Genomic DNA, 23,611 nt, shown 5'->3' on the forward strand with positions numbered 1-23,611 from the left:
TTACAGGAAACTTACATTTGTGAACATGACATTTTTCCATTCAAAGAATAAAATGCATTAGGCTATATAAAACTGACTGCGTTTGGATTTTCTGTACAGTTGTCCAAGCGTCCAAATAATTATTATTTCCATAACGACACAAATTGACAATCAATATTCTCTGTAATATAATCACAAACATTCAGCCAAGACGGTCTTACTAGCTGCTAAGCCAATAGTTTTTTGGTGGCAGTGCCAAAACAAATCAACCAGGACAACTGTCACAAACAGTGCAATTAAAATCAATATTACCTTTAAATTTTACAAAGCAACATTTCGATGGGTAAATCAAGTCCTCAAGTCCTCTTAAAACGTCAACAGGCTGGCTCTTGCGCAAAGATGACGCAGTCACTGACGCCTCCCCTTCAGTTCCTCTCAATTCAGTTTCACTGAGAACGACAAACACGACTTCACCCTCAAAGCGGTTACGGCTCTACGTGCACTTTCTCCGGGGATTGCCAAGGGATTTCAATGTTTGGCCCGTTCTTTGTAAGTATCACCTATTACCACTGGCTTTCTGTCTCCTAATATGGCAGAAAGATGTTGAAAACGACTACCCGAGACGTTTGTTTGCCTGTTTCAAGTGTAGCTGTGAAAGCTCGCGTTCAGCCGGTGAAGGAGCTCGCGAGTGTGGCAGCCATTTGCCCGCGTACGTTTGAACGGAAACTCCATAATCGTCTTTTATTTGTTTTCACGGTTGAACGGTTTTAACCGGGTCAAGGACGGTTTGTCGCTCATTCCTATATTTGTTGATTTATGACGGGTCTGGAGTTCTCCTCAGGCTGTCTGGCTGTCCTGTACTGCGCTGGCTAGCCGCTTGCTAGCGGTCTCATCATCAGCCAGAGACCGTGTCAAGAAGTTACTCGGACAGTTTATTTACCGCTACACTTTTAACTCTATGTTTAGATATATGGTTAATTCCGGGTCTGAACATAATGTTTAAGGATTACTTGGTCATTTTTCACTATTTGACCGGCTGTGAGGGTCAGAGAGGGTGCGATTGAATTGTTAGCCTGGGAGCTAATGTTATTAACTGTCAGTTCAGTCAGATAACACTTTATCGTCAAACTCCAGAATGTTCCTGATTTCAGTGGCTCAATTGTTATGCAAAGCGTGGAAGATTAGAGTCCTTAATTTTAGATTTTTGTTTTACTGTACCACAAACCTTGCCAATTCACGTGTGTGTTACGTTAATTGGTTTCTTCATATTCGTGTTTGCTTTATTTTAATTGTGAGACCTGACATATGGTAAATCTTTAAAGCCGACCCGTGTCTTTGATCACTCCTGTATCCAGCACCTGGTTAAACTGTAAGCTGATGATCCAGCATGAGACCTGAACTGCGTAGTAAACTAACTGTTAGCTGCTAAGCCGATAGTTTTTAAATGCCATGCTTGTAGAACAGAACAGGTGAGATGACGCATGGGGGAATCTGAATTAAACCGGTATACTTGCTATGATACAAGATTGTTGTATTAAGGTGCCATGTGTAGTATTTGATGAGTCACCTGACTTCATGCTCCACTTGTTCTCATCCTGCTCCTCTGTAATCAACACAAGGAAACTGTACAGGTATTGGGTGGTTTATGCACTGGCTTTGAGACGGGACATTGGAAGTTGTAAAATTGCCAAGTGGGAACAAGTCAGGACATGTTTTAGAGCTTAAAGCCACACCGTGGACTTTGTGACCTAAAGAGTTGACGCATACAAGTTATTTTAAATGATTCCTCAGGCCAATATACAGCGTTTGACACTATTAATGCTCCGAGCGGGGCTGCCCTCTTGAAATACCGCCTATGTAAGTTTGGAGAAGACGGACCGTCGTTGGCCAGGTCATGTGACCTGGAGAACGTATCGCTTTACGGCCATCACGTGACCATAGGCTCTGATATACTCATGGAGCAGACTTTTGCGACAGTGCTGCGGCGCTTGTGGCCTCTAGGGGCGCTAGACGTGAAAGTTACAGGTCTAGCGCCCCTAGCGCCCGCAAAAGTTCCGCGGTGTGGCTTTAAGGTATCTGCGTAATATAAAGTGAGAAATTTCAATAACATGACAAGGTTTTTTTTGTTTTTTTTGCTGTTGCATGGTTGAGACGGGACATTAAACTGTGACAAGGTTGCTTTTTATCGCTTTGACCTTGCCTTATCTGCATATTTATTGGACAGGTAACTTACGGCCTCTGAATATAACACTGTGACTTTTATTTCACAATTTAATCAACGTTGTTATACATATATGGGCATTTCATTGGTACTGGTAGTTTGACAGACTTCTTATGTTTACTGCATTGGGACAGCTTTAAATAAATGTGAGCACAATAACTTTAGTAAACATGAGATATCTATCTATCTATACTTTAATATTTTTTTACTGAAATATCATTACATAAAAAAACGTGCAGATCTATTTCTGTAACTAGGCTACATGTTATCACATTAACAGCCAGTCAGTGTTTAACTTTACACTGGTATAAGTTTCATGAACCTGAAGGAAGTACACAACACTTTGAGAAGTAATAATAAATTGCTGCTTTGCTATATCATCTGTTACATTTGCAGGTGTTGATTCAGTTTCAGTAACGTTTCATGCCTAGACTTGAGGCCATCTAAAGATTTGCCTTTACTTTTTTTTATCTAAAACAAGTTGGAAAGTGAGTAAAACATTTGCCTTAATGGAGATGTTTGTTCATTCCTCAATTAAATGGAACTGTGTGTGAATTTCATCCTTATTTTATTTTCTTATTGAGGGCTGATCTTTTATGCACTCATATCTGTGTTCAGTCAGGACAGTGGATCCTCTCTGTGATGATTTCTGGCATCGCTGTGCTTTGTACGTCCACACATCTCTGTCCCATATTATACATAATTGAATGCATCATCATGACTTGTTGCAGACAGTACATAAGTAGAAAGACATAATCTGCTTTGTGCTAGTTTTGGCAAGTCTGCTGAAACCTTTCTCACTGTTAACTAACATAAAGACTATCATATGAAGGCCTGATAACCTTTCAAAACTCTAAAGTACAAACATGTCTTTTTTTGAGGCCTGTTCGGACCATATTTATAGCTTGTTTGGCATTTTGGGCTGTCAGTAGCCACTCTTACTGGGCAGCATGTTAAATGTCACTGGTAGCAGTAGTTCACAGCTTGTTAACAAACATGGATCGAGTTGTGCCTCACAGCAGGCTTTCTTAAAACATCTACACAACTGGCAACAGCATGACTCCCATTCCTCCCACTGTCTTTTCAGCTTGTCTGCTTAAATATTGAAGGACTGTTGTACCCTTTGAGCCAGCATTGCAAACCCAGCAGGAGCGCGGCTAACCCTTGATGAATGAGTGTGGTGCTGCTCGCCACAGTCTCATCCTGACCTGCAAGACATCTGCTCCCTCTGCATGGCTTCGATGCAAGCTGCATGATGTGGCCTTTGAAAAGGCAGTCAATCCTCAAGATTTCTCTGTTGAATAACATGAACTGTCTGTCTATTGTTTGAGTCATTCTATTAGGTTTACAGTCACAGCGCTGTAAGCTTCAACTTGACAGGAAGTGGGCAGGTTTGTGGCAGCATTTACAAGAGCCACCCTCTTAGCGGAGTTTCCACTAAACTACTTCTTGTCTTCCCTCAGCGCTTCTTCAACACAATAATGTGGTGGCAGGTTTTTATTTTTTTTATTTTTTTAACACATTAGTTTTTGACACATCAGTCAAATTGCACAAGCTGACAGAGTAGACATTTTTAAATACATTCTTTAAATAAAAAAAATTCATGGCTAGCTTTAAACAAATATTTTGCAAAGGTCTAAAATTTTTAGATATATGAGTTCTATAGACCTTATGTAGCCCCGCCGCGCTCATTGTCTTTTGACTACCGGTCTGTATTTTCACAGCGATTCTGCGTGTTTATTAATGAACGGCTCGTTTTAAAATGGTTGAAAACATTGTTTAATGTGTATAGTGTATATTAGACTTTGAATAACAGATTTCCAATGGGATTTCTTAATGTGTTTTTACTGATCTGATAGCTATCCGATTTGTTAAAACTGTTCCATTCACACTTTGCCACATAAATGTCTCTGTAAAAACAAATATAAATCTGTTCTTCTATTCCTGCGCCATATGCAAATTCAAGTTCACATCAATAAGAGCAACAGATATGAGATTTTAATTATCAGCTAATTTCAAGCTCAAAGACCGCAATAGGAGAGAGAGCGGCTTCAGCACTGTTAAGATCATTTAAGTTGTTCACACTTGTCAGGTTTGGTTCAATTAAAACGAACCCTGGTGCAATTGCTCTGTTCGGTTAGTGTGAGCACTGCCATCCGAACCGTGGTGCGCACCAAACAAGCTGACTGAGACTGCTAAAAAGATGGGTCTCGGTCCGCTTCCAAACGAACACTGGTGCAGTTCGTATAATATATGAACTCAACAAGGACCAAAGACATGTAAACGAACCAAAAACAGGAAGATGACACCCTAAAAATGACTGAATGCTCATGCATATAATTTTTTTCTCGTCATCGTGATGTTGTCTGTCACAGTTCGGTGTGTGTGACGGAGGGATTTGACACCTTTACATATTTTATAAGCTCTTCACGAGTTCTCAGCTGGTCAAATTACCATCATATGCAGGCTATATGCATACAATGGGCGTGTTTAGCCCAGAACACATATTGTTTTGGATGTTCGGTAAGTTCCATCTCAAAATAGGCAATACGTCATAAAAGCCGACCAATCAGATTGAGAACGTATCCCTATGCCTTTGAGTTCGGTATCTTTTGGTTCGATGATAAAAATGCCAATCTAAAAGCTAAGTGGACCAGGACTAGGCCTAAATGTTTTTTTGGTTTTTTTTGGTACAGAGTCGGACCAAATGAACCAAGTTGATCTCTGGCGATGTGTGTTGCAGCAGCGCTCGGCACGTTTATTTTTTTTAAACCTTTTTTGGAGGAGTAAAATTTACATATGTGGCTTCAACATTCTGGTGCATTTACAAGTGTCCAGTTGTCATCTAGAATGCAAAAACAGCTGGTCCTTTCACGATCTGATAGCTATCCGATCAGAAAATGCATGAAGTGAGTTTTCAAAACATTGTCGTGTGTGTGTAATGTTTAATAGGACTTCATATAGGCTATTTGGAGAGGGAGGGAGAGAGAGAGATAATTTTTTATATTCTGGCGTCACTATTGTCCTGTGCATTGGGTTTCCGAGCCTATTCATTTACACCCACAATGTAATACCAAATTTAGCATTGTAATCAAAAGTACATTTTCCGTTAACCTTTTATAATATATCTTGGAGTATCGCAATAATATCGTATCGTGATATGTATCGAATCGTGACATGAGGGTATCGTTTCACACCTGGTAGGTCACTTGATGAAGTTTTTCGGTTCCTTGCCACTGTTGCCTTTGGCTTGCTCAGTTGGGGATATTTTGGGGATATTTAATTTAATTTTATCAATCAATAAATTCCTCTTGAAACAAACTTTGTTGTATTATTTTAATTTAATACTTTGAAGCTGCTTTGATACAATCTGTATTGTGAAAAGCGCTATACAAATAAACTTGACTTGACTTGACTAGTTAATACATTAACTAATGGTAACTAATGAACCTTATTGTAAAGTGTTACCAACTTATTTTTTTCAAAGCCAAGCACAACAGATTCAGCAGAACAAGCTGTTATTCAAACGGATTCAACTTAATGCGCAGCGGTCGTGCTAACGGTTTGTCAGAGGTCCTAACTTAATAAAACAAGCTGTGTTACTCTGAGGAATGATTACCTTTAAATGTAGATCTGTAGGCAGGTGCGAGATACTGCCGTACCTTATTGAATTCATTCCCTTTTAAAATTGCATCCTTTTTTGAGGAATATTGTGATTATGGCAAAGCACAGCACAAGAATGATGATGGCTTCGTTCTGGCTGTACCTTATTGCCTTGTCTGTTGAGTGAGATTACTGCTGTGCTGAGCCCCTGGGTTTGGCAGCAGATTTCTCCCTTTCTACGCTGTTGTCTTTTTGATGCACATTTTCATACCAACTGCTTTCAGCATAAAAATGGTTGACCTCTTCCTTGGATCTGTGCAGGGAGCTGATGATGGCATCGTCTATCGGCCCAGCCCTAGTAGGGATGCACGATATATCGGCCACCATATCGGTATCAGCCATATATGTCCCTTTTCAATGTTATCGTTATCGGCCCGATAAGAACATTTGGCCGACATATTAAAGCTGATAAATCATGGATTTTTTCTTCAGTTCGCCACAATGATTTTGAATTGCTTGAAATATGATTGGAATCACTAAGTGCAACAGTGAAGTCTGTCATATAGGCTACATACAATTATATTAAGAACATTATAATTGTGTGCTTGGGACGTGGCTTTTAATAATGAGACTTGTTTTTGTAATCAGGCTCTCAAAAATTATAAAAAAAATTTGGATTTAGATTTATCGGCCAATATACCGGTTATCGGCTTTCCAAAAAAAAAAAAGATCGGTATCAGCCACAATTTTTATATCGGTGCATCCCTAGTCGGCAGACTTTGAACATAGTTTATCAGGCTTTGCTCAGTAGTCAAGACTGGGCATGATAAAATACATTTCTATGTAAAGGGAGTTTCCTTTTTTTTGCTATGGGACGGCTGAATGTCATGACTGACATAGATAAAAAAAAAAATTTATCCATGTTGAGTAAATGAATCTATGATTCAGGGAGTTCTTCTCTAGCTCTGCTTAGAGACTAGTGAGGAATGCAGACAGACGGGCCTCAAGAATGTGTGTGGCATTCAGTGTGTACCTCAGGTGTATTTATAGGCCACTAAGTATGCTTTACACAGATTTTTATTTTCGGTCTTTGAGATAAAGAATGCCGCGTTCTAAACTGGTAGTCCTATTTAAACCGCTTAACAGCTACTTTAACTTGATGACCCTATGGTCCATTGGATATTTGATGCCCTTTGTCTTTTGTTACTGTCTGCATGGTGTAATTCAGGCAAGCTACTCTTAACTTTTTCCTCTTAGCAACTTAAAACAACACCTGGAGAGATGGAGCATTCATTCTTACAGTGTTATCCTGTCTCAAAGCAGGACCCATATTTCCTCTCCTTTTCTGAGAATGGCACTGGTGGCCTCTTTAATGTTTATTAATACTCAGAATTCACACTCTGGGGTGCCTCCATTCTAGCAGGCAGAAGGAGCGAAGTTCATCCTTTATGTGTCTGGTGTTCCGGTGTAACGTGTAACATGAGTCATGACTTCATCACCTTCTGGTGACATTAGGTGTGAAATCCTTTGTGTTTTTTTTGTCAGTTCTCGGTTAGACATTTACCTGAGGAGCCGTTCAGTGTTTAAAGGAAAAGAGTAATATTTCAACCCAGGTCTTTGGCTGTATGTAGAGCTCTGTTATATTGATTAAATCTCACCTTAATGTCAGCATGAGAATTTTTCTCAATGCATGTTAATTCTCTTATTGTAAATTTATCCATGCATACATTTAATTTTTAAAAAATGACAGCATAATTTTAAATGAAATTATAACTACTTCTGGTGAAACAGATTTCTCTCTGACAATTGACTTCAGAACTCTCATTCAGATTTGCTTTCATCCAATCAACAAACAATGGATTGAATTTTTTTCTTTTTCAACATTTTCATTATGTAATATTATGAGGTCTAAATGACAAATGTTGCTTTTTTTTATATCCCTGGAAAAATCATTGTGAATATTTAATGTTTCGCTCGGCCCTACCTGTACGCTATCAGCTGAACAACATTCCGTTTACTACTTGTTAAACAATGTGAAGCTCTTTATGGCAGTGCCAGCAACACAGTGACACCTGCCCAAGCAAACCTCTTTTTCTGTTCTCATGAGTGTCAGCCGACTAACTTTTTCATCTGTAATGCCCTGGAATACAGCAAACAAAACTGAAACTCGTTGGCGGTGTCTAAGTATTCAGGGAGCTTAATGCAGAATCAGTTGTTGCTTATTACAGTAATCGGTAAAGGAATGTTTACCTCCTTTCTCAGTTATGCATTTGTGGCGGCCCAACTTGATCCAACTTGCTTTTTCTCTTATACTCTCCATACCATTTTAATTAAACATCCTGGGAGATATTATATGATTGCTTGTGGCATGGCCTGTGGAAACCTGCATGGCTGCGTATTAACCTTTCTGGATCTTACTGCTTGTGGAATTTGCTTAATGGCCTCAAATCATTCCTGTCCTGCTTAGGATAGACTTGGGCTTATCTTTTCTTATCTAGATGGAGAATTCAGGCGTTTGCTCTTGTGGTTTTAGTTGCCGCTGCACTTTCTCACGTGGCTTCCACCACGGCAGTACAGCATGGCTATTACAAGAAGTCTGGCAGATCTGAACAGGTGTATCCTCACGTTTCGCTCCCTCACTGCTTGATATCTTCCGCATACTTTGTAGTGGAAATGGAGTAGAGTGTCTGTAACAGCGGTGCATGTTTGAAGCTCCGGAAGTTCTAGTGACATGACAAGGGAAGCCTTTGCACTTTTGTGGTGAAGTGTGGCAAGTATCAACACTTGTGTAAAACACAAACATGCATGTTCTCATGCAGGATTCATGTGATCAGTTTTCTGCTGTTCGCTCTAATGGCAAGCATACTGAAGTAGCAATAAATGGCAAATCTCCAAAGAGTGCTCGTCACCTGAAGAACATTTTTCTTGTACTTGCATACATCTGTTCTGTGTAATTGGGGTGAGAATAGCATGCGTCAGTGCTGTCGGGGGAGTTTTTCTGTGAATTGTCAATGCATGGGTGGATGTTTGCTCTCACCAGGGTGGAGTGCATATGCGTGTGCCAATTATGCTGTGTTGAAGAGGGATACTTGCAGTTTAAAAAGACACTGTCTGTGCTGAAGCAAAGAATAAGTCTGGAAAGTGTGTACCAGTACTACAAAGTCCACACAGACATACACTCACACACACTAGGGCTGGCTATCGTTTAAAAAAAAATTGATACCCGTAACCGATACCATGACTTCGATACCGGTTCCTGAACAATACTTTTTCTAATACCAATTTTATGACCAGATAATGTTGTAGCAGAGGCTGTAACATTAATGTGAAGAGGTAAAAATAACAAGAAAGCTAAACTGTTAATGTAGCTAACATCAAGGATAAGCACACTTTACAAGATGCTTAAAGTTAATGAGAGTTAATTCAGTTTTTCCAGTTAAAATTCTTCTGGATTCCATATCTTCCGAATTCTTTGAATAGAAAGTAGAAATTTGTTTGAAATAGAAATATTTTGTAAATGTCTTTAACACTTGCATTAAATTGATCAGTGACAGTAATTTCTTACTACTGGAAAAAAATGTGACAGAATGTTTACTTATTTGAGATATACTTGAAGGCTATGCAATTGCTTTAACTTGTTAACACAACCCTGTGTGATTATAGCCAGAGGTTTGAGCACAGCATGAGCTCTTATCTTTGGTTTTCTCTGCATCGCTCTCTCCGTCCCTCAACCCAAGGCCTGTGATCTCACAGACTCATTCCCCAACAGTTGTGAAGGAGAGAGGAAGGCCTTGCAACTGACTCTGATACAGGTCAATCTTTGAGTCGGCAGTTCAGACAGAACTTTAGGGGAAAAAAGAGGTGTGTTTAACAAGTAGAAATAATTGACCAATTAAATCAATTATTGTTACATTCTAGTATTACTTTTTTCACTTTTTTTTTTTTTTTTGGTCAAATGACATTCATTTTTCATGAATGAGTCAGTCTGCTTTAATCTTGGCCTAGTTCTGTGTGTTCTGACATGCAGTGCAATGCATCTGCACACCCTTTGGCCCATATTTAGCGCAGGTTTCTGACTGGATTTATCATGGAGGATGAAAACACAGCCTCAGTGTCCCAGCTGGATTTGTTACTCAAATCAGAGGGATCTGAGAAGGATCATTGCTTTGCTGTTGGCATATTAGCTATTCAAAAGCCCTGTAATCTGTTTCGCTGGCTGAGGAGCATTCAGATGATTTTGGCAGGGTTAGCATGTTCTCAGATGCTGCTTTTAGATGTTTTTGTTATGCCCCTATTTGAAAGCCACAAATAGTTAGGTTAAGTTATATGTACACATTCACACTCATTAGACCTCTATTACACTGGTGTTTATATCACAACATGAGTCACCCTTTCCTGCAACTGCTAAATTACTGCAAATGCATTTTGTAGTATTGCTAAATCCCTAAAACCAAATTCATTCACATAGATTCTCGCCCCTGCTCTTACAGTATGGGATATGCTCAGTCACGCTACGTAAAACTGTCCGTACCGCCTCTATCACCTGTTTGGACTGCTGTGTTCCCAGATAGAGTGCTCATTATCACTATGTACACTACTGTCCTAGATTATGACAAGAGCAGACGAATGGCCTTTCAAACTTTCCCAGCTGTGTTGGGTCGAGGGAAAGAGGGCTCATAGAAGAGAGTAAATGGAGAGAGATAGACTGAGCTCTGGACCCAGTGACCTCTCGTCTAGATAACATGCAGCAGTATTTCACAAAACAGTGGGCAACATGAAACTGTCATTTCTGAGAAGTCTTCCTTTTTCCACTACTCTGTTCGTTCATGCACAGGGCAGCTGATGTGTGTGTGTGTGTGTTTATATATGCGGCAGGGGAACTGAGCAGGGTGTACGTGTGACACAGCAGAGGCTTCACACTGGCTCGCCTCCGGTGTTAAGAGAAACTGAATGTCTTACCGGACAGTTCCAGTTCTGCCTAGTTTAAACGTGTGACCTCTAAACGCTAGATGTGTCTTGTGAGATAAGATTGTGAGTAGTGTATTATTGCCAGCTATGTGATTACCTAGTGACTTTAAAGGCACAAATATCCCTGTGATCTGTTTTCAAAACTTTACTTTTTTCCGTCTGCCATTGCTTTTCTCTGTCACTTCCTGTCTCACTGTTACTTTGCACTCATTTCTTCCCCATCTGTTCTGGTAGTAGCAATTACAGGAGTGGCTTGCAAATGCGGTTCTATGATTTGCATGAGTTCCTGGTAAAAGTAGAGCAGGAGGAAGTAGAGCCTTTATAGGAACGGCATTTCACACAGCTGCATCCCTGATTGTATAGCTTCTCATGGGGCTTTTTATTTGCATTGTTTACACTTGGCATTTGCATGCATTTTGAGAGATACTATCACCAATGTGAAACAATGTATGGTAAACACTAATATAATTTGACAGCTATCAATTATAGTTTAACCTATCAATCTTCACCATTGAGCTTAGTATCACATAGGCTACAGCTGTGCATCACCACAGTGCAACAGTGAAAAGGGATCCTCTCAAATAGTGTTGCGCCGCGTTCAGAACGTTGTTAAAGCGACATACCAGTATTGCGTTATATAAAAAAATTTATACAATAACAAAAATAAACACCGGTATTCGGTATGAACCGGTATATCGCCCAGCACTAGGGCTGGGTTAAATTTTCTCAATTTTAACTGATTCTCATTTTGAAGAACCGACACTGATTCTTATATACCAATATATTCAGTCTATGCTGTTTTCAGTTGATGAATGAACAAAGCTTTGTCATGCGCCTTCCATCCAATAAATCATTGAAAACAGTTTTTGCATTTGTCAATGCCCAGCCCTACTGAACACAGGTGTAATGGTGTCCAAAATATTTGTTCTGAAATCACATTCTGAGCTGGTGGGGAATGAATATGTCCCAAGTCGTATTTGTAGTGTAGACATGAATGTGTTCTGATGCATCCCTGATAACAATCCACCCACATATCAATAAACACTAAAACAAAGGACTTGTAATAATTGGCAGTGCTTTTATCTAGCAATACTTTTCCTCCTCCTGATATTATATAGATATTTAATTTGTTCATTCATATCATGTCCAACAGTTCAGTAATAAAGATGAAGGCCATCTATATAAGCTCAAACTCTTGAGAGCTGTGTATCATGAATCTTGCTCTTCGAATCGGTTGAAATACTCCCACATTCTGTGTATCAATGTAGTCACAGAAGTGGTCACAGGAGAAACATATGACCCGATCAACCAAGACTTATGTTATCGTATTGTTCCGAATATAAGACAACCCCCCCCCCCCATAAAAAAAAACAACAACTTTTTAGCATTTTTAAAACGGTCTTTTTGGGCCCGCCATCTTCTAACGTTACACTCTGACACTGTATTTGGCTGCTTAATGAGATTTGTTTGACTCCTGCCTTTTGAGTCCTGGGGGAAATGCTAGTTTTACTCATATTTGGGGTGTATTATTAACATACAGTTTAGAACCCGAATATAAGACAACCCCATTTTTTCAAATGTGTAAACGGGGTCATTGTCTCATTTGCTACAAGGCAATGCGGCACCTCAATGTCACAATAGCCATCTCTTTCCACCTGTCCTATGCCTTTGTGTGGTTATTTCCTTGTGCAGCTCAATTATCCTGTCTGAACCATTTCATGGTTTTCTAGTCTTGAGCAAGCTTTTAGCTCTGCTGCTCTTCTGATAAGATAACCACTTTCCTAGTCTTGCTGCTTGAAGAGGCCACTTTATCTTTTGTGCCATCTATTTAGCCTCATCTGTTGGATATAGCGTTTGAGACTGCCTCTTTTCTTCTGAGAATTGCAACTTGTTGACAATCCAAGTCTTCTGATGTTCCTTTTTTTGAAATCGTGTCTGTCTCAACATGTCCAAGTCTCAAATCATGAAGACTCTCATTGTGTGTGTGCTGTTTTTTTTTCTTTTCTTAATGTGGTTATTCAATCTGTTGCAGATCAGGGAGCCAAGATGACTTGGTTACTTTGATGGGTGTCCTTTTATTGTGGATGGGGGTGGCGAGTCGAGGAGAGAAGTGTGGGACTGTGAAACAGTTGAGGCTGTTTGAAGCTTTGCCTGACTTTAATCCTTGCGACTGCCTTTTGAGTTTTCAGAAACTTAGGAACAAGTCCTCCCTGTATTGTCCACTTTGTGCCCTTTTTTATCTCAGCCTTTCTTTCACTCTCTACCCTTCTATCCCCCCCACCCATGCGCACTACTTTTGATTTGAGAGAGACTGCATTTAGAGGCAAACCTGCTATTTGCATGACACAGGACATTGTGCTCCATGCCAAATCAGGAAGTAGGTGTCTTGATGTCTTAGACTTGCTGTTATAACCTGTCTGATTCAAATTGCCTTTCTCAATGAGACAAGTCACTGGCTTATGCAGCTGCAACAAGGGTGAATCATCAGTCCGAGCTGAGCAGTACTACTCTTAAGATTTGAAAGGATGTCTAAATGATTGTTCAACTGAAGATATCTCATTCTGCACTCACTGTCTTCTTTCTCCCTCTCTCCAGTGTTTCTGTGTCGATTCGGATCACACATATATGGCGTTTGTGACCGTCTGCGGAGAGTTCTGCCAGGCTCAGCACCTCACCTTTGTGGACAAGTGAATTGTTAGCCGCCCGAGGGACTACGCTACCCAGAAGCCTCCCTGACAGCCAGCACACTGGGTCCAGTCTGTCTCTTCTATACCCTTTTGGGATCCTGTGTAGTCCTCGAGCGAGCCCGCCTCACTTCCTTCCTACAACTTTTTCTCCCTGTAGCCAATCATAAACTCTTCTCCTGAATGGGGTAATCTCAATTGTCTCAATTGGATGACTGAAGGATAGTCTCCCTTTTTCTTTATTTTCCTTTCAAGTTTCTCATCCTTTTTTTATTTTTTTATACATCCTTTGAGCATCGTGGACTAGATCACCCTCCTTCTAACTTTTGTTTGTACTTCTAGTAGTCTAGTGTCCACTCACCATTGCACCCAATATTATTTTTTTTGTCTATTTATTTTTTCATACTGCTGAGATCTGAGCCAAAGATTTTTTTTAAAGGAACAGGAGTTATAAGTACTTCATTGTAATTGTTTTAAAGACGTCTTGCCAACATGAACCGCCCTGCCGCTGTTGAGATTTCCTATGACTGCATGAGATTCCTCATCACACACAACCCCACCAACTCCACTCTCAACAAGTTCACTGAGGTAAGGGAGCTGTCTGAATCCTGCTTTTGTGAATGAGCTCGTCACGAAAGGGGAAACCCAAATATCTTCTCTTACACGTTTCACTCTGCCTCCCTCCTTAGGAGCTGAAGAAGTTTGAGGTGAACACACTGGTGAGAGTATGTGAAGCCACCTATGACAAGGCACCAGTGGAGAAGGAGGGCATCCAGGTCCTGGTGAGTAAATCTAATTGAAGATTTGAAGAACAGTGTTTAAAGGGAAGAAGTAAAGAAAAGGTGCTCATTTTGTCACACTGAATGACAGTGCTTTTCTGCAAGATGGTTGATAAAAAGGCTACTACTGAACTCCCAGTAGTAATTCACTGGACCTAAAGGGCAACTAATAGTTGCTTCAATTAATCCAAAACTCTGACAATAGCCCTGGGCCATCCTTATTGTTGAACCCCCTTCATTATTATTTATTGTGCTTTTTATGTTTACTAAATTGTAAATATTGAGCTCACATACACTGCCTTTCAAAAGTTTGGGGTCAGTAAGAGGTAAAAAAAAAAAAAAAAAAATTTAAATACTTTTTATTCAGCAAGTATGCATTAAATTGATCAAAACAGTAAAGACATTTGTAATGTTACAAAAGATTCCTATTTAAAATGAATGCTGTTCAATTTACATTGTAGCTTACAGTTATTCACATTTGTCATGTAATTGTTATGTGTTAGATAATATTGTGGTTTTTTTTAATTGTAAATATTGAGCTCACATACACTGCCTTTCAAAAGTTTGGGGTCAGTAAGAGGTTTAAAAAAATTTTTTTTTTAATACTTTCTATTCAGCAAGTATGCATTAAATTGATCAAAACAGTAAAGGCATACAAAAGATTTCTATTTAAAATGAATGCTGTTCTTTCACAGTCACAGTTTTCACAAAAATTAAGCAGCACAACTATTCAACATTGATAATAGAAATGCACATTCACGGATCACCATTGCATATAGGTAGCAGTTAGGGTTAATTGAGGTCCCCTGTGTAATGAAGTAAGTCCTATTTATTATGTGTGTTTTTTTTATAATTGTTTTCTAGATTCACGTTATTACAGTGGCAAAAGAAATGTAAATTAACTGTAACCAGAGCAATTTCAGTGGCGCTTTAATGCAAACAGTTGAAGAGGATTGTGGTAACTCTGGAACGATTTTATTGATTGCTTTGTCTTGTTTGCAATGGTCTTTTCTGTGATCTCTTCTCAAAAGGGCGAGTGATCAAGCAAAACCTCCCGTGCTCCTTTCCCTCTTTGGATTATGTAGGTCGTTTCACCCAGAGCCCTAATGATGTCACTAACAAGTGTTGTATGTGGGGTGTGTGTAATAAAAACACCTTATTGGTGGCAAAAAAAAAAAAAAGAAGCTTACTCTGCGTATTTATACTTGACATTATCTCGTTCTGCCCCTGCTGGAAAAGCCTAGATAGCCCTCCTAGTTTATTTTCTATCTCTGGGGCCGGTTGCACCAGCTGGATGCAAAAAAAAAGTTGGGTGCAAGTTCTACGCTGGGCTTAGCTACGCCCAGCCTTCCGATAAATATTTACACCTGTTGCACCAACTAAACCAGGCGCAATTACGTCCAGCGTAGATGATGTGCATCCATGCTGACACATTCTACAGCAGTTATATTAAGATGCCATTCAAAGTTTGCTATTAATAAAGAACTGAATTGCTCATGATATCATAACAAGTGAAGCCACAGCACCATCTGATTTCAATGCGTAAATGTGGCCTAACAAGTCAGCGTTTTTATATCTGAACTCCCTGTACAATGCAAACGTCCAAAGCATTTAAAGTCGGGAATTGTCTCTGCTTATTAAAATTGTGAAAGAGATACATATAAGTCTTCTGCAAATGTTGAAGCGCTCATTCTGTAATCTGAATACAGACTTGTGCGTTTTTAAGGTATGTGCATACAACTTAATTTACATTGTAGCTTACAGTTATTCACATTTGTCATGTAATTGTTATGTGTTAGATAATATTGTGTTTTTTGTTTGTTTGTTTTTTACAGTAAATTAATTTAAATGAGTGGCTGGCTATATCACTTGCTGTGAATGGTCTTAAAGAGGTGAAATATTATTTCCAAGTCCCTCCGGCAAAATGCCAATAACCAAAAACCAATCTGCCAATAACTTCAGATATATGTTCATATTTAATATTTCCAACATAATTACATGCAGAAATGTTGTTAGGTCAGTTACCTGTGTCGGCAGTGTGCAGTATACTTATCTTAACGATTTCTATATATCATATCCTGTGTGAATTAATCATAAACATTAGTTCATGTCCACAATAACAATTAGTTCACATACATGAAATTAATATTTTCCGTGTTAAACACTCTTATCAAAATAATTTAAGCTTGTGCATGTTAATTTATTAAGCATGTGTAGTGTACCGTGAAATGAGTGTTCCGTGTCTATTAAAATCAACAAAGAAAGTCATGACTTTTCACTTTACACCTATCTTTGACTAGGCGAAAGATTTAGTCTCGGATGTACGCCAAGCCTTGATGGGGCAACAGGTATTCATTCTACTTAGGGCTTAAAACGCATTTTCCGTCCAGACTAGTCTTTCAACTGGGTCTACGTCCAGCTTTTGCATCCAGCCCCTGATCACCTGTACGCTGCATGCTAAGTTGGTAAACAGAAGATATTTTGACAGCTACAAATGTTTTATAAGCAGCTTTATCTCTGCTATATCTGAGGATTAAGTCAAGCCAAACATTTCTCCTGTAAAAGAGGAAATTTCCACCCCTGCCTTTGTTTCATTTTATGTATTTGATAATTTTTCTCCTACAGAATATTATTTGAAAATAATAAGGAAGGAAAGGTGTTAGAAGGGGAACAATATCCTTACTTCCTTAAAGAGTAGGTACAGAGCAGTTTAAACTCTACAGTCACAGTAGGGTGATAACAGTCAGCAGTGTGTGTGTGTGTGTGTGTGTGTGTGTGTGTGTGTGTGTGTGTGTGTGTGTGTGTGTGATATATGGCCCATGGCATCTGTCTAACTGCAGCTGTAACCCAATACCTGAGAAAAGATTTACATCCCTGCTATTCAACACTGCACCACGAACATTTTTCTTTGGAAGTGGCTCTCTCACAATTGACGGGGGATGGCTAAAGAAAGAAAGAAGGTTTGATTGGGAACAAGGGATTGCGTGTATGAGAAGTAGAGTAAGAGAGAGAAGCTGAAGCTGTCTGTGGGTCAGCATGAGCGCAGCGGCCCAGACAGCTGCACAGACACAGAACTGCCAGCCAGTCTGTTTCCATTATCTGTCTTTCTCACCCACACACCCTTTCTCTTTAACATTCCCAAGCACCAAATCTTCTCACACACTCAGATCTTGGGATATTCAAAGAGGAAATGGAAAGCAGACCTAGATAACTACATAGAACTGCTAATAATTAATGCAGTCCTAAGCTGTGTTTAGTGATGCAAATGGTTTCACCAGAAAACCTCCGTACTCCCTTAGGATGACATTAGACTTGTGCGTCATTTCGGTGAACCTGATACATCTTGCTCCGAACTCCCCTCTGTCCTCCCCACTCCTCCTGACGGCTCTCCTTATTGATCTCATTTTGCCAGCTTCACATTATATCTTAATCTCCCAGGTCTGTCCGTCCTCTCCTCCTTTGTCTCCGCATAGCTCTCTCCTCTCAGGCCTTTCTCGCTAGTTGTGTGGTTTGGCTGGGAGGAGTCCAGCTCTCTGTGGCCTTCTGTCTAAAAACAATTCATGAGAGCATTCTGCTCTTCCACAATGCTTTGCTCCACAAGCAAGTTCTGCAAGGCCACATGTAAAACTTCTCAAGTTAATCAGCTGTTTTACCTTGTATGTTCCCTCTAATGCTCTGAAATGTATACAGATATTGAAGCATTTAGTCAAAATCTAAACTGCTCTTTGTTTATTCCTGTTTTTTTTTTTTTTGTGTGTTTTTTTTGCTGCAGGACTGGCCCTTTGATGATGGAGCTCCGCCCCCCACCCAGATCGTAGATGATTGGTTAAACCTGCTGAAGACTAAGTTCCGAGAGGAGCCAGGATGCTGCGTCGCCGTTCACTGTGTTGCAGGGTTGGGCCGGTCAGTCTTTTAGTTGAAAATGTGCTTCTTGAAATGTTTGAGAACTCAGATAAGCCCTCTTTCTTTAGCTCTAGTGATAGGACATATGTCTAATCTCGAAAGAGACAAAAACTGCGTTTATTTGATGAAAAAACAGGAATATTGAACACAAAAATATATATATATTGTGAAATATGATTATAATTTAAAATAACCGTTTTCTATTTTAACATTTTAAAATGTAATTTATTCTTTTGATGGCAAAGCTGAATTTTTAGCAGCCATTACTCTAGTCTACAGTGTCATGATTATATGCTGATTTAGTGCTCAAGATGCATGTCTTATTATTATAAATAAACAGTGCTGCATAATATTTTTGTGGAAATCATAATAAAAAAATATATATATTTTTTTTTTCTTCCAAAAATCTTTGAATAAGTTCAAAAGCATTTATTTGGTATCTTTTTCTTTACTGTTACTTCTGATAAATTTAATGCATCCTTGCTGATTAAAATTATTGATTTCTTTAAAAAATATATAACTTATCACAAACTTTTGAACTGTAGTGTATATAGTGTATGGCACGTTTTTATTTCTAAAGATTAGCTGTTGAGTTTCTTTTAATGAGAAAAGAAAAGTGACAATTAGCAATATAACAAACAAGGTTAATGCAGACATCCCACCCTGCAAAAACTAATTTCCGGGAGATGGCACAACACCCCCAAACAATTATGATATTATATTATTTTGTGTAAGCCGCCTTAAAGTGGCACATTCATTCAATAGTATTTGTGTGCCGAGAGTGATGTAGTTGAGTGTAACGAAAATAGATTCAAGGGTTTCCACAAAATCCGAACGCAAGTGGTCACAGAAGAATCATTTTAAACGTGTGATAATACCAGGTTTATGGTAATGAGTCTTGGCTGACCACTGATCTGTTCACCGAAAATGTGTCTTGATACCATGTGGAAACAGGCTTTCTCTCTTGCTCGCTCAATTTCCAGGATTTTAAATATAATTTGCGGGTGTCAGGGAGCCGCTATCAATATGCTTCTGGGAGAGGTGGGATGTCTGTGTCGTGCAGCATCCGGCGCAAATGGGTTAATGACACTTCACCATTTGGATTGTTGCAAGCAGTGAGAAATGCAAACAGTAAAGAATCTTAAACACATTCACACACAGGTGAACTTGAAACCTGCCTAATTTTACTGGACATCTAGTTAAGACCGAGTTGATTAGTTGTTTAAGCAACCCATGTCTAGTCAAAAATACATAGTTGTGTAATAAGTGCATGTGAGACCCAATTGTGTTTTCTTCAAACACTTGTGAACTTTTGCATATGTAGCACTTAGTCTATCTCACCTTTTGCATAAACCCGCTGACACACACGTACACACAAAACCAGTGTCTCAACTTGAGAAGTTTAAGCGTCTGTGACCTGCTGGTGTTAGTATGGTGCTAAAAAAGATCTTGCATTCATTTTCCTGAGCTCAGTTTACACCAGTTCTTTTAGGGACAAACAGCAGCACCATTGAAAACGAGCCTGTGGTCGTGCTGCTCTCCAAGCGTTGAAGTGTTGTTTTGTTGTTGTTTTGTGAGAACTCAACTACAGACTGCCTTCTCAGCTCTTTACCTCTTTTTGCACACAAGCAGCTCAGAATACAGTTTTCTCTGTGAACACAAGCACTCTTTTTGTTTTTGAGCTCCCAAAGATGGTACACTCTGATTTGATTGTTGTTGATGCAGGTGCAAAAATCATGACCTGAAAATGTATATTTAGGACCCGAGCAATTGGAATTGCTCCGTTTATTTTGAGTAGGGTTTTTTTTTGTTGGTCATTAAGCTACAGGTTTTCAAGTTGAGTGAAACCTTGCATTGTATTGAAAGCTGTTTTATCTTGTTTTCATAGAGCACCTGTGCTGGTGGCTTTAGCCCTAATTGAGAGTGGAATGAAGTATGAAGATGCGGTGCAGTTTATAAGACAGTAAGTAGCTTGGATCATTTGTCCTTGATCATTAATTCTGACATTCTAACTTCTGCTTTAAGGTTGGATACACTACACAAATTTTTAAATATCTGAACCCATTTTTTAAACACTAGGCATCATACATTTGACAACTTTGTAAATGGTTACAGAAAAAAATGAGCATCATACACTGAACGACGGAGGATCAGACACTACCAGACTTTCCGAAGTCATTCCGAACACACACTTGCACAGAAACATGCTCCTCATTGCTAGGAGACGCATGACTGATGGAAAACAATATATTCTTAAAACCTGACCAAAATGTCAAACAAGTTTGATATCCTTTTAGCCTGGAAATCCAGACCTAAATCTAAAAGATTAATGGTCTGGTGTCGATCAATGAAAATCGGCCAGCACGAGGGGCGGCACCAAGCATGCATTTGAAAATCTCACAGCACGCAATTGGATAACACTACGACCAATCACAACAATAAACCCCATACGCTTAGCTACCAGCGGAGCTAACTGGTAGATTATACTCTTCCGGTCGGCAAAACAGCAAAAACACCCTACTTGCAAAGGAACGATTCGAGCACCGTCTTCTGTTCCTCTTTTGGCAAAAAGCCAAGTCTAAAGGCCCGTACACACCGGGACGAATATCGGCGCGCGTTATTCGCCAGCGTTTTTCAACGCGTTTTTTGTGTTCACACCCAAGCGATTTTCGCTGACGATGAGCCGAGTGAACATGCAAATTCATTCCCTGACATTAGATGGCGCTTAATGTAAAACAGAAATACAATACCACTCCATAACAGTATATACTCTGCAATACCACTCCATAACAGTCTATACTCTGCAATACCACTCCATAACAGTTCTCTTTTAACAAGATTTTTGTAGTCGCTGTCGCGTTTGTCATATAGTTCTTTATTCCGACACCAACAGCTCTACATTCATCTTGCCTTGCATCTTCCTCATCATTTCTTCCCGGCAGTGTCTGTCTATGGGCAGTGTAGACGCTACTTGGCGTATATCTTCTTCGCTGTTACGTATGTGTGCTCGGCAAGACCGTTTTGTGTTTGAGCGCCCCCAAGTTGTGTTTTACTGTAACTTCAGAAGCTCCAGACACGTGAGCAAAAGCGCCAATCTCATTGGTCGGATAGTTTTTGACGCGGCGCGTCAAACCAAAAAAACGAACCCGAGGCGTTAAAAAAAAAAATACGCTTTTACGCGTGCCGTTTTTCGCGACGGTGTGCACACTCACATTGGCGCCCTTTGTTTAGTCACGAGGCGTTAAACGTCGGCGAATATCGCGCGCGAAATTCGTCCCGGTGTGTACGGGCCTTAACTCGTTCATTGTAGCGGCCAAAGCCGTTTCAAACCACTGCTATTTATCCATAGGCATCTTGCAATGTTTACTGATGACTTCGACGTCACACGCTGTCGTCATCTGTTTAGCCCGCCTATATCAGATAACCCGATGTGATTGGTGCAGCTCAGATCGAGGGGCATATTTAATGAGCTCCATGGCTCGACACCAGAGTAACTCGCTGAGCAAATTCAACTTGTGCTCTCGCGAGAACTCTGGTTTACCAGGGTAATATCCTTTGACTGGATGGAGTCAAATACCCCTTTCACACATTCAGTTTTTATTGGTAAGTTGCTGGCAAATTACCATTTAGAGATCACATGTGAACAGGAATTTTTCAAAAATTACAGTATATCAGTTCTGGCAAATTTCCGGAATGAGAAGTTGGAACATTACCAGAAAATTACCAGTATGATACTTTGTGAGAACAAAAAATATGATTACCGGCATGATGCGTACGAGGGCAGGACATGCTGACCTAAGAAGTTTGCTTTGGGGCAATCATAAAGCCCTGTCGGATCTGTTTATAGAAAGCTCTGCTGCTTTTAATTGTTTTTCTTTGTAAACATGCTCTAGACTGACATCTGACCATTGCGCCGCATCTTATGCTCAAAACTATGCCTAGTTTTCCAATCATCAGTCTTGTCGTGAACAGCACATTTGTGTTATTACCAGAATAGTCAATCTGGTAATTCATGTGTCAAAGTCTGAAGCTTAAAAATCGGAGCCTATGCCCATCGTGCACAACACAGTCTGTCAACTCTTACTGTCTATCTGCAGACTTGCATCTAGCGAAACTAGGAGGAAATGATTTGGGTAAAAGTTGTGTATTCCAGCCTTTAGTAGATTTTAAACTGCACTCTCATGTTATTTTTATTTTTAATTTTTAGGAAGAGACGTGGAGCCTTCAACTCCAAACAGCTTCTTTACCTTGAAAAATACAGACCCAAGATGCGTCTGCGGTTCAAGGATGCCAACGGTCACAACTGCTGTGTCCAGTAGTGTGTCATTCTGTCAGTCATACAAAACAACAGTGGGAATTTCAACCAGGGTAGAGGGGAGCAAAAGCTGTGGGTTATAATTGTGGTGATTTTTTTAAATCAAATGAATCATGGCTAATCGATCACAGAGATGTAATGAATGAACGCTGATCTATGGATTCACCAGCAGTATCAATGCGAAGGGTCAAAGCACACAGATCAGCCCGTAAACCTGGTTGGTTAACCAGCGTTAACAGTCACGGGCAAGAATATACACAAGTTCCCCTGATTTCCCAAATTTACAATCGTGGGATGACTTTTTATTTTGTGTTATTTCAGAACGAGTACTTTGAACCATGATGAAAAGATTTACAATTGTAAAATGCTGTCATTGTTGATTTTTGTTAAGACTTATATTGGTGGGCATGTTCCTTTTTTTTTTTTTTTTTTTTTTTTTTTTGCATTTCCACAGACAATAGCCAATTTTGTTACAGAAGCAACTCTTAAGTAGGCATATGATATTTTTTCATGAAGTTCCTTTCCAATGCAGCAATTGCCCCCTTGAAATCACTTTTAATTTAGGGTTAGCCTAGGTTTTAAATATGTCAGCTGTATTTATTCACAATAATTAGTGTCTTGTCAGGAGTGTGGGTGGGGTTAGGACACTTCTTTCTTTCATGGAGCCATGTTATTTTCTCTTGTTTTTGTAATCTATGGGGAGTGCAATATTCTGTCCAGCTTAGAAAAGCCCTCACCCTTAGGACCGTCCTACATCCAAATTCAAAAACAGGAGGACACTTGGCTTGTCTTAGGTACTCACTTTCTATAGCTGCTCTTCGCTGGCTGGTCAGTAAAAAGCTTTACCGTTGACCTGGCTGTGACACGCACACATAATGTGTACACACTTAATCTGTCACTCTACTGTTCAGCCCTCAGACACTGAAGGAAGTGAGAGGCGGGAGACTGGTCAGCTCTGGGTTTATTTTATTTTTAATCATTGTGCCCATTTTGAAAACACCCCCACTTCATCTTGGTTTTAAGACAAATAAATGAATTGAAATTGATTCTGGCCTGTGTGTTCCTTCCTGTAATATGTTAGCTATTTACTGTTCTTGGTGGATGAGTCACTACATGATGACTGATTTTTACTGCCACCTTCAAGATAACATATGAAATT

General features: G+C 39.6%; 1 protein-coding gene across 1 annotated transcript; it reads left to right on the forward strand.

Moving 5' to 3' along the window:
• Positions 1-371: 371 nt before the first annotated feature.
• Positions 372-23,498, forward strand: ptp4a2b (protein tyrosine phosphatase 4A2b). The gene is made up of 7 exons (XM_082187132.1): positions 372-528; positions 13,367-13,643; positions 13,935-14,043; positions 14,145-14,237; positions 18,007-18,137; positions 20,026-20,100; positions 22,345-23,498. The coding sequence occupies exons 2-7, from the start codon at positions 13,639-13,641 to the stop codon at positions 22,454-22,456; spliced, it is 525 nt and encodes a 174-aa protein (XP_082043258.1). The 5' UTR covers positions 372-528; positions 13,367-13,638; the 3' UTR covers positions 22,457-23,498.
• The last annotated feature ends 113 nt before the right edge of the window (positions 23,499-23,611 follow it).

Source organism: Leuciscus leuciscus (genome assembly GCF_965113295.1).
Source record: "Leuciscus leuciscus genome assembly, chromosome: 12".
Classification (NCBI taxonomy): domain Eukaryota; kingdom Metazoa; phylum Chordata; class Actinopteri; order Cypriniformes; family Leuciscidae; genus Leuciscus; species Leuciscus leuciscus.

Excerpts from the sequence above, each read along its gene's own strand:
- ptp4a2b (XM_082187132.1), top strand. Across the intron at positions 14,044-14,144 it reads CTCTCAACAAGTTCACTGAG|GAGCTGAAGAAGTTTGAGGT; the intron begins GTAAGGGAGCTG and ends CTCCCTCCTTAG. Across the intron at positions 18,138-20,025 it reads TGTGTTGCAGGGTTGGGCCG|AGCACCTGTGCTGGTGGCTT; the intron begins GTCAGTCTTTTA and ends TTGTTTTCATAG.